The sequence below is a fragment of the Lepidochelys olivacea genome, assembly GCF_965140295.1.
Source record: "Lepidochelys olivacea isolate rLepOli2 genome assembly, chromosome: 20".
Lineage (NCBI taxonomy): Eukaryota > Metazoa > Chordata > Testudines > Cheloniidae > Lepidochelys > Lepidochelys olivacea.
The window spans coordinates 18,829,286-18,848,676 of NC_140430.1; the positions used below are offsets into that span (position 1 = coordinate 18,829,286).

Genomic DNA, 19,391 nt, shown 5'->3' on the forward strand with positions numbered 1-19,391 from the left:
CAGGACTGCTCGCACGGAGCGCGGAGAATCCCGGAGCAGAGCCCCTCAGCCCCGGGGTCCCAAGGCGGACACGCCACCCCTGCTTTCCGCAGCCCTTAAGGGCTCCTTTGTGCCCTTCGCCAGGCCGCTCTGAAATCTGCCCCCCGCCTAGCCAACCCCACTGGGGCGCGGGCCGGCCCGGCTAAACCTGCCTCCTGATTGGCTGCCGCGGTCCGCATTGCTGCTTCGCACTGCAGCATTAGGCACAGCCATGCTGCCGAGCCCACAGCTGTAGCCGCCCGGCAGCGAGCCAGAACCCCGGCTGCAGGCAGGAGCGAGCGCGGGGGGCTCCTGATCCCCCCCCCCGCCAAGCCCCACGGCACCGCAGCCCCCCTAGCACCTTGCCCCCGATGCCCGCCCCCGACTCCCCGGTACCCCCCTTCTGCACTTCCCTGCCAGTGGCAAACCCAAAGCAGCCAGTCCTCCAATCCCCCCACCCCTCCCGGGCCCTCTGCCTGCCAACGCCACCCCCCCACCAATATTGCTGTGCTCCATTCCCTGCCCACCCCCCCCCCACCGGTGAGAACAAAGTTTTTCTGCAAAGTGGCTGCCTCCGTGGGGTCAGGGATTGGCTCGGCACAGACTCAGCCCCAGCCAGAGCCAAAAACCCAACGGCTGGGGGCGGGGGGGATTCATTGGCAGCCAAAACATGGTCGGCAACGGGACAGCGAGAGAGAGAGAGAGAAAAGGAGGCAGCTTCCCAAGCGAGCGCGTGGGCCCCGGCCAAGGGGGCCAGCCTGCACTGGGGGGGACGGGTGGCCCAGGGGGTGGTTTTGGGCCCTGTGGCTCGAAGGGAAGTGGCAGCGGGGCCAGGGTGGGGTGGGGGAGGACAAGGAGGACAAACGAACGAAACAGCAAGAAAGGAAGGAGAAAGGCGATGGGGAGAAAGGAAGGGCGCGGAGAGCGAGTGAAAGAGGGAGAACGAGTGAGCGAGACAAAGGAAGAAGAGTGGGAGAGCGAGCAGGAGAATCAAGATGGCCGCCAGGCTGGCCAGGGAAGGCGCCGGCGCTGGGGAGGCTGTGTGGAGCAGACAGGCAGGCGGACCGGGCTCTGTCCCCACCACACACACACACACCAGCCCGGCTGTCCGGGGGGAGCCAAGACATTTATTCCACCTGCTGGGGGAGAATTGGCAGGGGACTAGGCAGTTCGTACCGCAAGACTGTAAGGCAGGGGGCTTGCTGGGCAGACAGGGCCCGGCCCGCTGTGTATGGGGGCAAGAGAAAGTTCAGTTCCTCACATTAACCCCCTAGCTCAGCTCCGCTCCCCTCCCAGAGCCGGGGAAAGAACCCAGCCAGTCCTGGCTCCCAGCCTCCCTCCCCCGGCTCTAACCACTAGCCCTCACTCCCCTCCCACAGCCAGGGATAGATCCCTCCTGACTCCCAGCTCCAGATGATTAAACCCACGTCCCAGTCAGGACCTCGATGAGTGTCTTCCCCCTTCCCCAAGCCTCTTTCAAACCAGCACAGACCTTGCCCATCCCGTGGGAAGGGCACCCCCCCGGCACCCCCTGATCAGGGTCCAGGCCATCAGCAAAGAGCAGCCAAAGGCAGCGCTCCCACGGGGTAGATCCCCGGGCAGGACTGGCAGAGTTACACCACTACAAGTGAAGGGTGAATTCAAACCGCAATCCTCTCTGCGCTCTCGCCTGCGACCAGCCCACTCCGCCACCCTCCAGCGCCCCCCGGGTGGTTTCAAACCAGCCCCTCAGGCTTCCTCCCGCTGCCCCTGGAAACCCCCGCAAAGCTCCCCCTTGTCCTGCCAAACCCTCCTCCAACCTCCCCTTGGCTGAGACGCCGACTAACTCCCCCCCCCAGCCCCCCGACACCGGCCAGGCTGCTGGGGAGCTGAGCTGACCTGGGCCACGGGCGCTACCGTAATACACTCAATAACATACAGCACCTAGCGCCATGGGGTTCTGGGCGCTACCATAAGACACCTAATAAATGACATCATTCTAGCAGTAAAACTCCCCCTCCACACACTTGCTCTGGAGAAGAGGGGACTTCTTCCACTTCAGTTTATGGCACTTTGGAAGTGGCTTACACCGCCCCCCTCCCCTCCGCCCCAAGCCGCTCCTACAGTGGACTACGGCTCGTCTCCATTGGAGGGCTTTGGCGGTGGCGCTATCCCGGCAGACTCCCTCGCGGAGACACGGCCGAGATCTAACACGGGCTTTGGGGTGGCGCCTCCAGCAGGCCCCAAGCAGAGCCCGCTAGCTGGGAAAGGGCCCGTTTGGCCAGGATGAGGCTGGGGCTTCTGCCAGCAGGGTGAGCGGGGCGACCTGTTTCCCAGCCGGCTTACAGGTCAGCTGCCCTGCATGGCACGCTAGTGCTAATCTGGCTAGTGCAGGCGAGACCGGCAGCTTAGCCACCAGCGCCCACCAGCCGCCTGCGGACAAGCCCTGGGGCTGCGGGGATTGGATAATTTTTTTGGGTGCAGGGGAGGGGGAATCTCTCTGGAAAACCTCCCCTCCCCCCAGCTATCCCCATCAGATCCCCGCCCCGTCCCTGCATTGCCACATTTCCATCCAATGATGCCGAATGCCCTGTGTCCACAGGCTCAGAAGCCTCAGCCAGCCCTCCTGCACTGACAGTGAAGCTGAGCCCTGGATGTTACCCCCCTTTCCTCTGAACCCCCCTCTCCCCCCGCCCTGAATTCCCCACCTTGCAAGAGAAACAGATCATTACGCCACGTTCCTAGCTGCTGGTGATGCTTTTTAGATCAACCCTAATGCACTGCTAACCATCTGATGGAGCTGTGATAATTGACATGTGGTGACAAGGGATTTGAAGGTCATGGGTCCCCCCCCCCCCCGCCTGATAATTCCAACGCCAACAAAGCTGTGAAGGGTTATCTGCAGCCATCTGGCTGGAGGGATCCCGAACCAGGCTGGATTTGATGCCCCTGAAATACCCAGGAGGGGCACATGCACCCCAGCTGTCTCTCCCCACCCTGCCATCTCTCTTGATGCCCTCCTGGACCACCAGCCCCAACCCAGTGCCTTTCATTCAAAGGGCTTTGCAAAAACAAAGGGCCAGATTCGGCCCTGGCCCAACTCGGGTGCCTCTGGTTAAATGGGGTCATGGAGCCAGACCAGGTCAGGGCCCCATTGTGCCAGGCGCTGCACAGACACAGCTGCCCCCTCCCACCCCCCCAAGAAGGCCAGTCATTATTATTATCCCAAGAACCTGAGAAGGGAAGTGATTCAGCAGCAGAAGAAGGGACATGACCCGGGAGTCCTGATTCCAGCTCTAACCGCTACACCACACTGCACTGCCAGATAGAACCCCAGGATTCTGATCCTTTGTCCCTGTCCCAACCACTAGACCCCACTCTCCCACAGAGCTGGGGAGAGAACCCAGGAATCCTGGCCCCCAGCTCCCCCTGCACTAATGACTAGACCATGCTCCTTCCCTAAGAAGAGATTCTTCCCCACCCAACAAAAGGCCATGTCTCTGCACCCATGGGGATGGGGGCACTCCATTTCAAGGCCCCCAGATTGGGGCTGGGACAGACACACATCTCCACCCTTCAGAGCCCAGCTTGGGGAAAGTTTATTAAGGGGGGGGACATGGGCTAAATCCAGAGCTGGCTCTCACCCCCGAGCCACAATTGGTTGCGCCCTACCCAGCCGTGCAGGGTGCTCGGACCCTTCCCTCCCCAGTCTCATCACTGGCTGCCAGACCAAACGGAACAAGCGCTGATCCCAAACCCATGAGCCTCGCCGCCCCACTGACCGCCCCACACCTCCTGCTGCCAATTCCTGCTCCCCCATCCCCGCACCTAGCTCCCCTGGGATCGGCTTGCAAGTGGGCCAGTCACCATCTTAGCTGATGCAGCCAGGATTGAACCGGGGACCTCCAGAGCGAAACCCTCCCTGCTGCTACAGCGTGAGCTAAAGAGCCAGGCCTCTGCCACTTGGCACTGTAACAACTCGTATCCTCTGTGGATCAGTGCAGAGGGGGTCCCAGCCCAGCCCAGCCCCACGCTGCACCAGCTGGCTACGTGAGCAGACAGCCACACACTGGGGCAGGGTGAGACCATAGTTAAGGCTCAGTCAACCAGCGATGTTTCAAAGTGCTCTAAAATCCACAAGCATGCTCTGCTTGTCTCGAAAATTGCTGTAACTCCCCAGGGTAGGGTGAGCAGTGGAGGCGTGCAAAGCCTGGATGTTTCGGTTCACTGGTGAGTCTGGAAAACCGGGGGGTGGATTCAGCCCAACAACTAAATTTTTCCAAATTTTGGGGTTAATCAAAAAGGCAAAAGAATCATTTGCTTTGGGTGGAACAGAAGCATTTTGCTCTTGCAAAATCAAAATGTTCTGATCAAGACAAAATGACATTTTTAGACTTTTTCATTCATCAACTTTTTACAAAAATAAATTAGTTCTGATTTCAACCATTTCTAAGCATTTTGAAGTAGATAAAAAATAAAAGTAAAAGAAACGTTCAAACAAAAAGTCACTTTGAACGGAAAACCTGGGCCATCGCCTTTCGAACCTGTCAAAACCACATTCCGCCCCCCCCCCTTTTTTTTTTAGCTTTTTCCCCTCTTTAAACCAAAACAATTTGGTGAAACTGATACAAAGTCACAAAAGTACTCTCCACGAATGTACATTTTTTGCCAGAAAAGAGGTTAGTCTGAAAGTTTTCATTCAGCTCATGTGAGTGGGGCAAGTTTGGGGTCAGTTGGTCCAGCAGTTCCAGAGAGAACCAGGCAGATAAAAGATCTAGCCAGTACATGGTGCCTGTTCTTATCTCGTTTTGGAAGGGTGACTGGAGCTGTCCCTGCAGCACCAACCTGAACTTATCTCCGTGGACTGAACCTCGGGGGCTGCACCCACTCGGGGGTCTGAGCAGCACGGCTTTCAGAGTTACTGCACTGGGCCTCGGTGTGTTGAAACACATGAGGAGCACACAGCAAAGAAAGGTGCAAAGTGCAGGTGCCTGGGGACTCGGGGACTGGGTATCAGCCCTCGAACCTGGGTCCCGCCGAGCCGCGTGAGGTGTTCGTTCTGCCAGAGCTCTTTTTGGAAGGCTTAATCCCGAGAGCAGAACTCTTGGCCGAAAAGCCCATTGCTCAGAGGACTCTACAAGCCGACAGTTTGGAAAATGGCTGGGGAGTGGCGGGACCGCCGGGGTCAGTGCACCCAGTCCCTGCCATTGCAGGCCGCCCGTCACAAACTCACCCAGCTCCAAACCAGGGAGGCCCTTTGCTCCTATGGGAGGCTGCTCCAGACCCTCCCGGCTCTGGAGCTTCGAAACCGTCTCCCTATTTCCAGCCTCAGTTTATCCCCATTTGTTCTTGAGCCAACATTGTCCTACAGCTTCCCTGGCTCTTCCCCGTCGCTGGGCTCCCCCTCCCACGTATTACAGAGCGCAATCAGCCCCACTCTCAACCCGCACATGGCCTGGCTAACCACTCCAGGTTCACCATCCCCGATTGCCCCAGCAGCCTCATCCGGAGCCTGCTTATCAGGCGCAAGGGCTGAGGGATCAGCACAAGGTTGGGGTGGTTTGCTCAAGGGGCTCCTCGGCCCCACCGGCACGTTGCCCTTGCTCCTGTCACATCCTCAAAAAAACTAGAGAAAGTCACTGGTAAAGCCCTGTTCCCGAGGAGTTAGGTTAACGGGTGGCGACTCGTAGCCTTCCTGAGATCACCCGTTGGCCTGCTTTTTAGAGGGTTAATTATAGGGGAACTCAGAGCTCTGAGGGCTACGGCACTGGCCATTGAAGCTTAACAGCCTATTAGCAACGGGTTTGGCAGCGAGTGCATACGAAATGGGAAAGTATTTGCCACCCTGTGGAAACGAACCATGAGCTCCAAATCCACCCCTCTGCCCAGAGCACCGGACCTGAGAAATGCCTCGCTGTGCTCTCCTGGTATTCTAGTGGCAGCCCAGATGCCGCGGAGATGGGCAGCTTATGAATGCATGTAGTAATAAACAAACATAAAATAGCGCAATGTGCTTTAGAGACGGCAATGGCTGGAGGGTATTTAAGTCGACAGAGATAGAGGAGATAAAACAAATTAACGGAGTTCAGGCTAAGCAGTGGCAGGACATTCTAGCTATAGAAATCAGACAATTACATGCACCCTCTGACAGAGATACAGTGATTGTAACGTGGCAGCCCGGCCTAGGTGGTAGAGCACTGGACTCAAGACCTTGGGTTCTGTTCCAGCTCCGCTACTGGCCTGCTGGGTGAACGCCTGCTACTCACGTCTCTCTGTGCCTCGGTTTCCCCAGCTATAAAACGGGGATGATGATACTGACCCTCGATGTAAAGCAGTTTGAGATCTACGGATGGAACGTGCTAGTTAAGATTTTTTCGAGAGAGTCTCCTGTATATAATATATTTAGACAGAAGAATATATTATATACACTCACACAGAGAGAATTCAGACTGCAGAATATTTGCGCTACAGACGTTTATATACCCACTCTTACATAAACAGACTGTATGTATATATTCCCTCATCCAGCCAGTTACAGAGTCTATACATTATATTTGCAGGCACCTGGAATTCAGACAATGACCACTGGATATTTATCTACAGAGAGAAGGTAGACACACAGACTCATGCTCCGGTAGAGATGGCCATCTATACTGCACAGTATATTCACACTCAGGATTCCAAAACATTTCCAATGCCCCCCCCCCACACACACACACAAAGGGGTCTTGATCCATAACCCACTTGTATTCTTTTCCATCTAGATCCTTAGTCTATACCCCTCACCACCACCTCTGACTCTCATTCACTCCCCCATGCACCCGGCACAAGGACAAGCTCTCGCTGTAAATTAATTGCCTATTTCCGGATTTAAAAACAAATCAGCGCAAAGGGACAGGAATCGTTTCCAAGGGCGGGGCAGCCGGCCCCGTTTTTGCCACTTTTGTGCTCAAGCTCATTCGCCTCTGTTTGGATTCTGAGCCCCGGGCACTCCTACAATGCATGGAATCAGAGTTTAAGGGCAGATCCTCCAGGCTGACCTCCTGCACAGGCCACAGACCCCACCCAGCACCCGCACACTAAACCCAACAACAGAACCTAGAGTAGACCAAGGTAGTAACAACCGTCAGGAATCTAAGCTACCAGTGCACCACACCGAGCCTCTGCGGCCAACCTGCTTACAGAGGACGCTGGCACCATCATACACACATGTGCGAGACCCAAAAGCCGCAATCTGCCTTCGGGGCAGCAGAAGCAAAGTCGCTCTGTGGCACCGACTAACTTCACGCCAGCGGCCGCTGCACGGCTGCAGATTATAAATTTAGATTCATTTGCCGCTTCCCACTGGCAGCATTTCTTCCGTGTCATGCACCGCACAGGGAAACCATCCGCAAAACTGGGGGGGGTTGTTGGGGGGGGGAGGCTCTGTTAAAAGCCAGACAAAATCCCCCCCTTTTCCAGAAGGGATTGAGTTGGCATCCAGCTTTTTTCAAGAAAGCTTTTTGCTTCCCATCAATTATTCAGATTCCCATTCCCCCCACCGCACCTCCCCCCAATTCTCTATCCCCTTTACAATTCCAGGCCTTTTCAATAATTTAATTTGCTTTAAAAACTCAACAAAACAAAAGCATGCCAAGTAAAAAGAATCAAAATATATCCGTGATATTTAAACCAAAAAAGCTTCTGATCCCAGACAGATGCTCAAACAGGCCCCAAAATCATTTTTCTTTTGCACCTTCCCTTATTTGGACGGACTCTCTCAGTTTCGCAATGAATGCCCCACTTCCATTTAACTGAGGCTGGTGAAGAACCAAAGAGAGCGGCTGATATTTTGGTGGGGCCATGGGACCAGAGGCCTGGGAGGGAGCGGGGGAATGCTATTCCCAGCTCTTTCTCTGTCGAAGGCAGCAAGGAAAGTTTGAGAGTTTGTTATAGAAATCAAGTCCAAGTGAGATCACTAGTGGAGGAGGAAAGGAGAGGGGCAGATGGAAAAAAGGTCAGTTTCAGGAAAGGAGTTAATAATGGACAACAATAAAAGCAACCTAACGAGTAATTAAGGACTTCCAGCACATTTTGCTAATCCAATGTGGGGGGGAAATCCTACAAGGGCTGTTTTACACCTTTACACCGTGATTATAGACTCATCCTAAATGCGTACTAATGAAAGCAACGGAGTAAACAGCAACTACCCTCCTCCCCATATTGGGAATGTTTTCACTTGGCAAATGCCTCTCTCAAAGGAGAAGGAAGAGAGTAAAGACAGAGACATGTTGGATCTGGGGCTGGATCCTCAGCTGGGGTCAATCAGCCTAGCTCTACCGACTTTGGTGGAACTAGGATGACAGACACCAGCTGAGGCGTCAGCCCCAGGCTCCACTCTGAGATTTGGAAACACGGTTTGGGAAGGAAAAGGCCAGCAGAGCAGCCTGAAATCCAGAAATCCTAAATGAAGACAAGCCCACCGAGCGATCACACATTGGACACACATTGTGCCACGGAGAGACCTTCGTTCCCCAAACCACACAAGGGGCCGGGAATTTAATATGGATAAGCAGAGGCTTGGATAAGCTGGGGACTTTCTGACGTTGTTAGCATACACGGGGGAACATGACCTCATTCTGGATAAAGGAGTTATTTGGAGAATCAAAGCTCAAATAAACAAGGTTTCAGTGTATAGATTACACACAGACGCACAAACACACACATGCACAAGCACACACGTTCTCTATACAGATTAATACCCGAAGAGTGGAACACCAAACAGTCATCACACTTTGTTTGTAAATCTATATCTGAGCACACCCAGTACACTGCAGCATCTGTGGAAGGGACAGCTATAGCGAAAGTTGAAAGCATTTCCCTGTAAATATGTATTTACACACTCATATGCCATACACACATGTAAAGGGGTACACTGTACGCACGTGTGTATAATTATATCTATAGCTACGTATTATCTGTGTACTTTATACACAGCTGCTAATACATGTGTGTAAAAACACACACAAACAGCAGCTGAAGATATTGTGCATTTTTATAGCAATAAAACACAGGAAAACACTTATTTGTATTGTTCAGTTTGCGCGTGTATTTACTGATCTTTTACTTTGTATTAAAGTGCTGCTGAGTGTGTGTGTTTGTGCACACACTCTATGTACTTATATAATCTAAAAATGACAATCAGAAATCCATGGTAAAATAAAATTTTTGTGCTTGTTGTGAACGGCCGCACCCCTCAACATACTATAAATATCTGGGCTTAATTCTGATCCAGCAAACTCTCCTTGAGTTCAGTAAGTGATGTTCCTAAGTAAAGGCCGCAAAATTTGGCCAGCAGCCGTGTTTAAAATCCTCATCCTTAATGCTGCGATAAAGCCGTCCTTATTCCACAAAAGTTCCTGGACTCGGCAGTCGGACAAGACTCATGTGAGTCATTGATCCAAGCGTACCCACCATCCTAAGACCTGTACTTTCACCACAGATTCCTCTTTGGCACTTTTAGATCATATAAACTTACAGGGTCAGATCCTCAGCTCTATTGACAGTTATGGATCTACAGTATATAGAGCTCATATATAAATATATATTGTATTGTTGAGTGTGAGTGTGTGTTTGCATTGCAGATATTCATGCCTTGCCGTTTTGTCTATGAAATATGCACAGAGAGTAGTAATAATACACAGATATGTAGACATCTGTAGTTTATAGAGGAACCTAAAAAATTACATCTGCACTGGCTGGCTAACTTCTCACTGTATAGACCCTTACTCCTTAAAAAACAAAATGTGGAGTGTATTTGCCTTCAAAATTAAAAAACTATATCCCAGTTCCCAGAGCACATTAAAATATAAAAATTAACAAAACAAACAAACAAGGACTTTCAGAGGAAAGTTTCCACTTTAAAAAATCAGCAAAAGAAAAGGAAAAAACAGTCAAACTGACCTTTCATTTTTCCATTTTCTACTGTAAAAAATTTTTTTTTGCTCAGTAAGAAAACCGAGAAACTGCCCATTTCGTAAGCCAGGGGCTGGCATTCCAATGAGAATGGAAAGTTGTTTACAGTTTGTAATTAAGTTTCTATTGATAGCCCCAAACTGTGAAAGTTTATAAATATCTTAATGAATTGTTTGTAAACTCACCTGAATACTGTCTCAACACTGCATAAATGTTTATTTATAGGCTTCGCTAATTTCACTCTCCCTGTTCAGCTCATTGTTTCATTCTTTGTGTGTGTGTGTGTGTAATATTTTTATGCTTTCATTTCCCTTGCAAGTACCTTAACTCCTTCAACAGTCAGACTCTTTTCCCACCTCCTTCCCCAAAGTCTGAAAAACCCACTCTTTGCTCCAATCTTTCCGATGCCTTTTTTTAGAAAAGACCACTGGCAAAACTCCCATGGACTTCGGCTAGAGCCCGAACTGACTGAAATAAGTTATCGTCCTGAATTCTTTTTTCCCCCCAAAAGCTCCTCGTGTAACAAATTCTGCTCTGAAGATCAGGAGGGAAGAGTCATACCCGTGGGGCAAAATGTCTCACAATAGCGTTTTGGATGGGGCTGCTTTCAAACGACCTGTAGGGTTTTTGTTAGTCGGTTTGTTTGATTGGTTGGGTTACCCAAAGCAGGCCACATCTTTCTATGATTTTCTAAATAAATAAGGTCCAACGCTGCCAGGGCTTGCTAGCAGGCACAGTGGTAACACCAGTCAGGTCAACAAATGACTGCATCCAATAGTGAGGATTTACAGAATCAACCTGAGGAACAGTCAAGGAAAATTGAGAGAGGAAAAGGTGAGCAAGGATTTGCTATATAAAACCCATTCGTGTTCGGGAGGCTCCTCCAAAACAGGCCAAGATAAGGAGTAAGCGAGCTGGATTTTCCATCTGCACAGCTACATGTGTGTGCAAGCAAATATCTTTCAAAATACAACCAGATGGAGGAATAGGGACTGATGGCCCAGCTAACCACACCGATTGTCCAACTCTCCGGCCAGTGAAAATGCACTTCCCCAAAGATTTGCCTGCCAATTTTAGGTGGGTCAGAAAGGCCCAAACTCTGTTCCCTTTATTAGAAGGCCGCCAAGTCATGCAAGCAGAAAAATCCCCCCTTAATTCCCAACGTTAGAAAACAGAGGGTTCAAAATGCATTTGAAAGGGGGGTGAAAAGAACGCCAACTTATTAAGGAAATTGGATTTGGAATGTGTAACGAATAATTGCTTTAATGGCTGACATGTATAGCTAGGCTAGAGTACACATGCACACATATTAGACACTGACCCAGATACTAGATTCATTTTATACAGTAGGTTGTTTGTGTGTGTGATTGGATATATTCGAATGCTAGAATCACATATAACATGATAGCCACACGCTGATAGAGAACATATAGGATATCTGGAGGCACAGCTACAGGGGTGCAGGACTGCACACCGCAGGCCTAAATTGGAGTGATTTCAGTGTGGAACACAAGGCTCCGCACAGAGCCTGATCTGAAAGTGTGAAATGCCTCAGATCACCGGTCACTTTTACAAACATCGGCTGATGTTTTTATGTGTGATGTATACATATGTACACACATTATGAGGTATGTGTAATTTGTGTGTGTGTTATACATAATGAGTATTGTGTGTATATTCAACATTCACATATATACACGCACACACACCATACATACGATATACAAACCTATATTATACATACAGGAATAGTGGGTCTATACATAATACACACACGATATATAAACAGACCCATCTAGTATTATGTGTGTGTATGGCATGTATATATTTGTGATAAACATACACAATATATATATCATATAAAATCTGTATATTGCATATGCATTATTATACGCAAATCCATATTATACAGTAGAACCTCAGAATTACGAACACCTTGGGAATGGAGGGCATTTGTAACTCGGAAATGTTTGTATCTCTGAACAAAACGTTAGGATCGTTCTTTCAAAAGTTTACAACTGAACGTTGACTTAATACAGCTTTAAACTTTATTATGCAGAAGGAAAACGCTGCTTTTAACCATCTGAATTTCAATTAAACAAACACAGAAACAGTGTCCTCACCTTGTCAAATCTTTTTTATTTAAACTGTCCCCCTTTTTTTTTTTTAAAGTAGTTTACATTTAACACACCCATATGTACTGTATTTGCTTTTTTTTTTTTTGTCTCCAAATGAGGTGTGTGGTTGACTGGTCAGTTCTTAACTTTGGTGTTCATAATTCTGAGGTTCTACTGTATATATGCGTGGTTAGGATGTATATGTGATTAGACTATATAAACGCATCATACGTACTACATACAGGGCCACATATTATCTACAATGTGTACAGTGTACACACAAATATTTAATATATGATTCTACATAATATATATGTGTGCATGGATGTATACTGTATATACTTGTATTTTACAGACACCTCATATAACATATACACACACTAACCACATACAAAAACAATATTGATTACACATTCCAAATCAAATTTAAGAAGTCTGTGTATATATATAATATATATATACACGTACGTACGTGTGATATAGATATATAAAAAATGGATCTATAATACACGTGTGTGTGTGTGTGTTTGTCTATATAAAGTGCTTTGAGACCTACATATGACAAGCACGACATAAGAGTTAAATATTATTAATTATTATTATTATATAAAAACATGTATACCCACTTATATATACACACATACATTATATCAAACACACACAAGATCGCATATCAGCACATAAAGGCCAAAATGAAATACAAATAACCTGCCTGATTTAAGTCAGTTATCAGAATGGCAAATAGTCAAAAAAAAAAAATAATTTTTGCAATGACTCGAAAGTCCCCACCAAAATAGCGTTGGCTTAAAAAACCAAAAACTCAACGCCTTGGCTCTCTTTCTCGGTCTTCTCTCTATGTATTTCAAACATGCTCCTCCAACTCCTCCTAGCTAGCAGATGTGTATTTTATTTTATATTTGCAACGTCACAGGGATCGGGGGGAAAAAATCTTTGAAAAAAATAAAACCCAGAGCTGATTGTTAGCAAAAAAAAAGAAGAAGAAGAAGAATACGAACACTTAGGAGTGATGGAATTGGGCCAGGTGAACTGCAGAACTGTTAGTAAGCAGACGAGAGTTCTCCTTCATCCAACAATAAAATAAACACTTACAGAGCAGATGCCACTTAAAAAGCAAGTGGCACCAAAGACATGCGACATGGAAGGTAGTTTGATAATTTTTTCGCCTCCATCATGACAACCCTGCACCCCTCCTGAAAAGCTCTTCTGTGGATTCTGCCCCTCTTAAATCTCTCCCACCAACTTCAGCCAGGCCAGAACTTCCCCACTTCTAGCACATTATTTCAAACTCGGGGTCCCAGACTGCTTCCGAGGCCAAGCTTTTGGGGCCAGATTCACCAATAGCGTACACTATTATCATGCAACAATTTACACCAACAGAGGATCAGGCCCTCTGTTGATCGGGACAGCAGGATCAGGCTTGCCGAGTGCTAAGATCGAGAAATCCAGTTCGAGGGGCCGATATGGGAGTGCCCAGGATCGGGCCCTACAACAATAACCTCGTTCAGAACTTCTCTTCAGCAAGGCCGCAGGTCCAGTCTTTGGGACTCTCTCCTAGGGAAGGGAGCGGGAGAGACTGCACTGGTTGAACTGGGACAGCGGGTGATTTTAGATTGCAAATAACAGGAAAGGGGGGAGGGGAAAAAAACACTCTCCTCCAGGAACTGAAACCAGGGAAATCAGTTCAGAAGTGAGCCAGGCAGGGGCAGAAGGGCAGTGGGGAATCTGCCAGGCTGGATTTAATTCACTGGGCACAAACAAGGGGTGACTCCGAAAAAGAAAGCTGGGTTTTCCCTCCCTGAGACAGAAACGAAACTGGTCGCTCCAGGCTGGCAGGGTCCCAAGGACGGGACGAACACAGAGGAACTAAAGAACAAACAGATGCAAGAAAATAACCCTCCAAAAATATTCCAAAACTTATCCCAGAAATGGCAGGCCTTGTTAGAAAAGTTTGTGAAAAATACAGACAGACCGACAGATAGTGTGGAGGGGATAGAGAGAGACAGAGATTCTCATGCTGTTTCTCTAGTTATTAAGATACTAGCCAAGTTTGTAATGCTACCTATGTAGAAAGACAGGACCTAATGTGAGGTAGATATATAGCCATTAAAAATGTAGGCTCGAATGCTAGATAATTATACAGAAATCTGGGCACATACACACACACATATATGTAAATAAAATACAGTACCGAATGCTAAAAATATTCTTTCCAAGCCTGTGACATTACAAAAAACGCAGGTTTTGGCCTGGAGGAGGGGGGGAGGAATTATGACGCAACATTACAGCCTAACTCTCCCACCCTTCCCCAAAAAATGGATTCCTGCCCAACTAACGAAACATCGTGAAATTATAACGAAGTTGACTGTTGTCACTTCACTTTTTCTTTTTCTTTTTAATTAAGTGACCCCACTTAGTTTGGCTTTGGTTTTTTAAAGCCTCTTTGGTTTGATCTTTTTTTTTTTTAGGGTTTGTTTTTTTTAGGTTTGAATCCCTGGAATGATGTTGTAATTATTGTTTTATTGGTAACAACTGTCTTTTAATTGTTACATAGCACCCCAGAGCATCGTGGGGAGTGGTGGAGTGACAAGAGAGATGCCTTGATAAATAAAATCATCATGACCAACAACGCTGCTTGTGCAAAATACATTTCTCTGGACACATATGAGTACTATAAGCTATCCGCTGTTAGTTGCAGTGGGCAACGCAATATATCATTATGTTGCAAAAATATGCAGGCCTCCAACAGACATGTATGATATTTTATGTATTGCATGTGTTATACACAGAGGTGCACGATTTACCTACACACCAATTCATATGTATCACCTATATATGACATGCACACACATTGGCTGGTATCACATAAATGACTGAGCATGTGTATACAATATACACACACACGTATCTTAGGTGTGGTAGTTATATTTTAGAGAAATTAAATACGAGGTATTTTAGGTATAGTGTGTGTGTATATACAATTGATATCATGCTATGTAAACTCTTAAATATAAGTTACCTTGAGTACAGTATGTGTGTGTTCACACACGGTATACTATATTATATAAATGTTAGATTCAGTGTCTGTGTACGTATTTGTATTACACACACACACATTATACCTAAGAAAAATATATTTATAGCTGTATCACACACTCGTAGGTACACGCTGACGTACATATGTGTGTATATATAATTATAGAGATGTACATACTATGCCAGATACCTTATATTTATAGAGACATTTTCATCCATAAACATTAGGCGCTAGTTGCTTATTTCCATACCTAAAACTGCCAATCATTTGTTAGGTATTGATAGTAATTGCTACTGAAGTGTAAAGGACCTAATAGAGCCCATCAAGAGCCATCATCACCCCTTTTTACCAAAACAAAACAAAGATACTGGGACCACATCGTTCCACCCCTAACTCTCCAGAGTAACTTGCACCAGTTAAAAAACACCCCCCAGAAAGGTTTTGCCCCTCTTTCAGAGTCAAATGCTCTTTCAGAATCAAATGCTCATTGTCATTGTAATAATTCTCCTGATCTCATGTCAAATCCAAAATTAAAGGCAAAACTAAAGTGAATTCATGATATTCTTCCATAACCAATAATAATAGTCCGTTCCATTTATTACTTACTGTTGATTAAGGAAAGGAACACTTTCCCAGCCACTGAAAAAACTTGTATCCCCCCCAAACCATTGTTCCCACCAAATGAGCAAACAGATATGCAAAGTTTCTTCACTGTGCTCTCCAAAAGTGCCCCAAACCACAGAAATTACAGCCAATTAGAAAGATCTATCCATGGCAAACCTCAAAAATGTGATTCACATTATTTGCAGCCAGCATGGCAAAAAGGAAAGGAAGAAAATAGAACAGAAAACAATGCCTTGCTAAGAAGCAACTCCCATTTCTGTGTATCCATGCTGCTCACAAGCCCATCTATGTCCTTGGCTTGCTGCTTAAGCAAAAGTCATTTAAAACAATAAAAGTGCAATGTCATTTTAGGGTTATTATTTTAAAAAAAAATAAAGCCCTGGTTTTCCTTACAGCTGAGTTGCTGTATGTAAAAAATAAAAACAAAAAATGCCAATGTGTAACTGACAAGGACTTTAAAATATTTAAGGGCACTGAACTACACAAAAGGTCTTTAAAAAAATAATCAGATCTTGGAAAGGACATAAATTATACCCTTCTTACAAAAATAAATGAAAAATATTTCAACATAAGAGGATTTGTTAAAGAGCATCAAATAATGACAAAATATTCCTCCGAATGAGGCATGAAGTTAGGGTCAGTTAGTGCAGAGTTTAAGGGGAGCTCGGCTTGCCTGCCCCACTCTTAAAAGCAGACCTGCGAAAGGTCTGTCCAGGAGTCCCCTGCCCTGTCCTCCGCCGTGCCTAAGGATACCGGCTTCGGAGGGCTGTAGATTAGCTGGGGGGCCACGTTCCCTTTCAGAAGATGAGCTGGGAGATGGAATTGGAGCCGTTACTTTCCCCCACCTGAGTCGGATCTAGAGTCCCTGGTAAAACGCTTCACAGCTATGGGACAGGTTGGGGGAACTGGAAAGTTGAAACAGACAAAAGCCAAAGTGTGTTCGCTTCACGAAACTTCCTTCTGGGGGCATTAAAAAACATACCGATGTCCAGCTTTCCCCCTCCGTGGGTCCGAACCCCCCTCCAAAGAAGTTACATGATCGGCTCCAAAGACCTGTTTTAAGCCGGTTTCACCCCCTTTCCCAGCAGCAGCTGGATTTGTCCCTCACTCAATTGCAAAGTGTTGGTTGGTTGGTTTGTTCTTAATTATTTGAGTGGAAAAATAAAAAAGCTTTTGGGTGGTTACAAAATAATTTCTTAGCTGCATTTCAAGACAGTGTCCCGTCCCGTGCCCCCCCCCCGCCGACTCAGAAATGTCACCATATTAAATTTGACAACTTGAGTTCATCCAGCAAAGCTAATTATATGAAATGCCTTTTCAGGGAACTCTGAGCTGAAGAGTTAAGATAATTCCCCGGCCCCCCGCACCAAAAAAATCCACCGTTTTAATTAACAGCAAAATCCAGCATTTCTTTGCTCCACAAATTGTATACCGGGGCGGGGGGGGGATCAAATCTATCACCAGAAGACCATCAATTCCACACCTCCAAACCAGACAGCGATCTAATGCAAACTGTGCCCTCCTTTTTCTTTTCTGTTTTTGCACGGTTAGAAATGTTGCATTGATTACCCCCCCCCCGGCTTGCAGCTTGTAAATTTCAACGCCTTTCCCCCGCTCAGCTCCAACAACTCAGCGACCGTGTAAACAGCTCCCAACTCTCCGCTTTTTGCAAACTTCCTCTGCTCCAAACGCCCCCCTTCCCCGCCGCCCCGTTTTGCACCATCCACAGGCTCGCTTCCCTTCTCCCTCGAGAAATTGCAACCCCCCCCCAGCCCCCCGAGAAATAAAGCACCGGTTTGGGCTGCGGTGGAAGGAAAGTGCGGAACTTTCCCACCCAAGAGAGAGAAACCCCCCCCTACCTGAGCCGAGCGGGGCGAACGCAACAGGCGAGGGAACCAGGCAGCCCCCGAGAACCAGCCAGGGCCGATGCTTCCCCTGGCATTTCGGAGCTGCCTGGATTTAGCTCCCGCTCGGAACTGGGGGGGGGAGGGGGGGTTAATTTACTTCAAAACAAAAAGTCGAGTTGGGCTGGGGGGGGGTTGCTTTGAGGGGTGTTTTTGTTGTTGTTGTTTTTTTGGAAACAAGCGAAGATCTCCGCTCCCAGCAGCCGCAAACCCAGACAGGCAAAATCCCCTGCAAGTGCGAGCAACTCCTCGCATTGGCGACCGACCTTCGCGGTAAACGCCACGGCCCAGGTCATAACAGTGCAGATCCATATTAAAATCACTTCGACACGGGTACACTTCCCTCCCCACGTCCCCCCCCCCCAGCTTTCCCCCCCCCCGCAAAAAAACAACCCAACGACCCAGCAGAGCTGCATGCATTAATCCGGCAACCCCCGCTGCCCTTCTCCCCCTCCCTCCCTTCCTTTCTCTCTCGCTCTCTCTCTGGTTTTTAATTCTTGAAATAAATTTGGGAGAAGCGCCATTTTCTGAGCTAAACCCATGTGCAGTGAATCTAACAAAGAGCTTGGAAACATGCCATCAAACCCTCTTTCTCTGCAGAAAGAGAAAGAGAGAGAGAGACAGGGGAAGAATTTTTGTTTCAAACAAAAACCCAGCACAGACAGACAGCAATAATCCTCCCCCCGGCGACCCCGCCGCCGCCCGGTGCCTGGCCCACACCAACATTAAACCGGGAGCAAACCCGACAGGAAACTTTCACACACACAAAATGCAATGAAAGAAACAAACAGAACTTGCTTTTCTCTCTCTCTCTCTCTCTCTCTCTCTCTCTTTGTTGTTTTTTTTTTTGTTTGTTTGTTTGTTTGCTTGTTTGTTACCTGGGTCAGGCAGTATGGGGAGTACATGGTTATTTTTGGAAAACAACTGTTGCAGAATTTTGTTTCATATGGAGAACAGCTGGCTAGCTGGCGGCATGTCTAAAGCGCCGGTGGCTTCCCTCTCTAGTCCATGCTGCCGAGCGGTAACCCCGCCTTGGAGCTCTGAAAGTGAAAGTTTAGACACAGTTTGGAACCGAGAACACTTTTGCCTTGAGAAAGCTTTTAGCTCCCTCCCACTCTCCTCTCCCCTCCCCTCCCCTCCCTCTCTCCTTCCCCCCCCCGCCCCCAGCACATACACACTTTGTATTCGGAGCTCTTCCCTCCCCTTCGCACCGGAGCCCGTCGGGGGGAGCGAGTGACTCCCTCCGATTCGGTTCTGCGGGGTGTGTGCACGGCGTGGGCTGGGAGCAGCCTCGCAAGGGAGCTGGGTCATTGCAACAAGAATCAACTTTTGCAACCTTCTAAGGGTCTAGCCCCCCCCCCCCCCGGGAGTTAGAGACGTGCTTTCACTGCAAACCCGCTGCTCTTGAGCCGAGCCCAAGCACTGGAAGGAAGCAAATCCGAATTGCTGGGCAACTCGCTTCATTTGCGACCAGTGAGACACAGCCTTTGATTTGGAGCCGGAGAGGAGCTAAAATCACTGGCCTGTCCTGCTCTGCCATCATCTCACCCAGGCTCTGTGACTCCCCTCTTCGACCTGCTTTGGCCAGGCCCGTCACTTTCCCGCAGTGCGGGGCTCCTGGCCAGGGTCGGGGGGGGGGGCTTATGCCATTTGCAATGGGATGGGCGCAGGGCTGTACAGATCTTTGCCCCCTAGCAAACGAGAGCTCGGCTGGAGCCCCGCCTGAGAACAGAGAACTGG

The 19,391-nt window shown here is 48.1% G+C and overlaps 1 protein-coding gene across 3 annotated transcripts in view; it reads right to left on the reverse strand.

Moving 5' to 3' along the window:
- The window catches only part of NFIX (nuclear factor I X), a 144,304-nt gene that overhangs the window by 101,243 nt on the left and 23,670 nt on the right, over positions 1-19,391 (reverse strand). Inside the window, exons 1-2 of one of the 3 annotated variants that reach the window (XM_084610511.1) lie at positions 18,826-18,904; positions 18,530-18,691 (exon numbers count right to left, since the gene is read on the reverse strand). In XM_084610511.1, the coding sequence (XP_084466637.1) occupies positions 18,530-18,556 (27 nt within the window). In that variant the 5' untranslated portion in view covers positions 18,557-18,691; positions 18,826-18,904. Of the gene's footprint in view, positions 1-17,606; positions 17,702-18,529; positions 18,692-18,825; positions 18,905-19,391 lie in introns of those variants that run through there. The other 2 variants (XM_084610510.1, XM_084610516.1) reach the window with 2 other exon arrangements.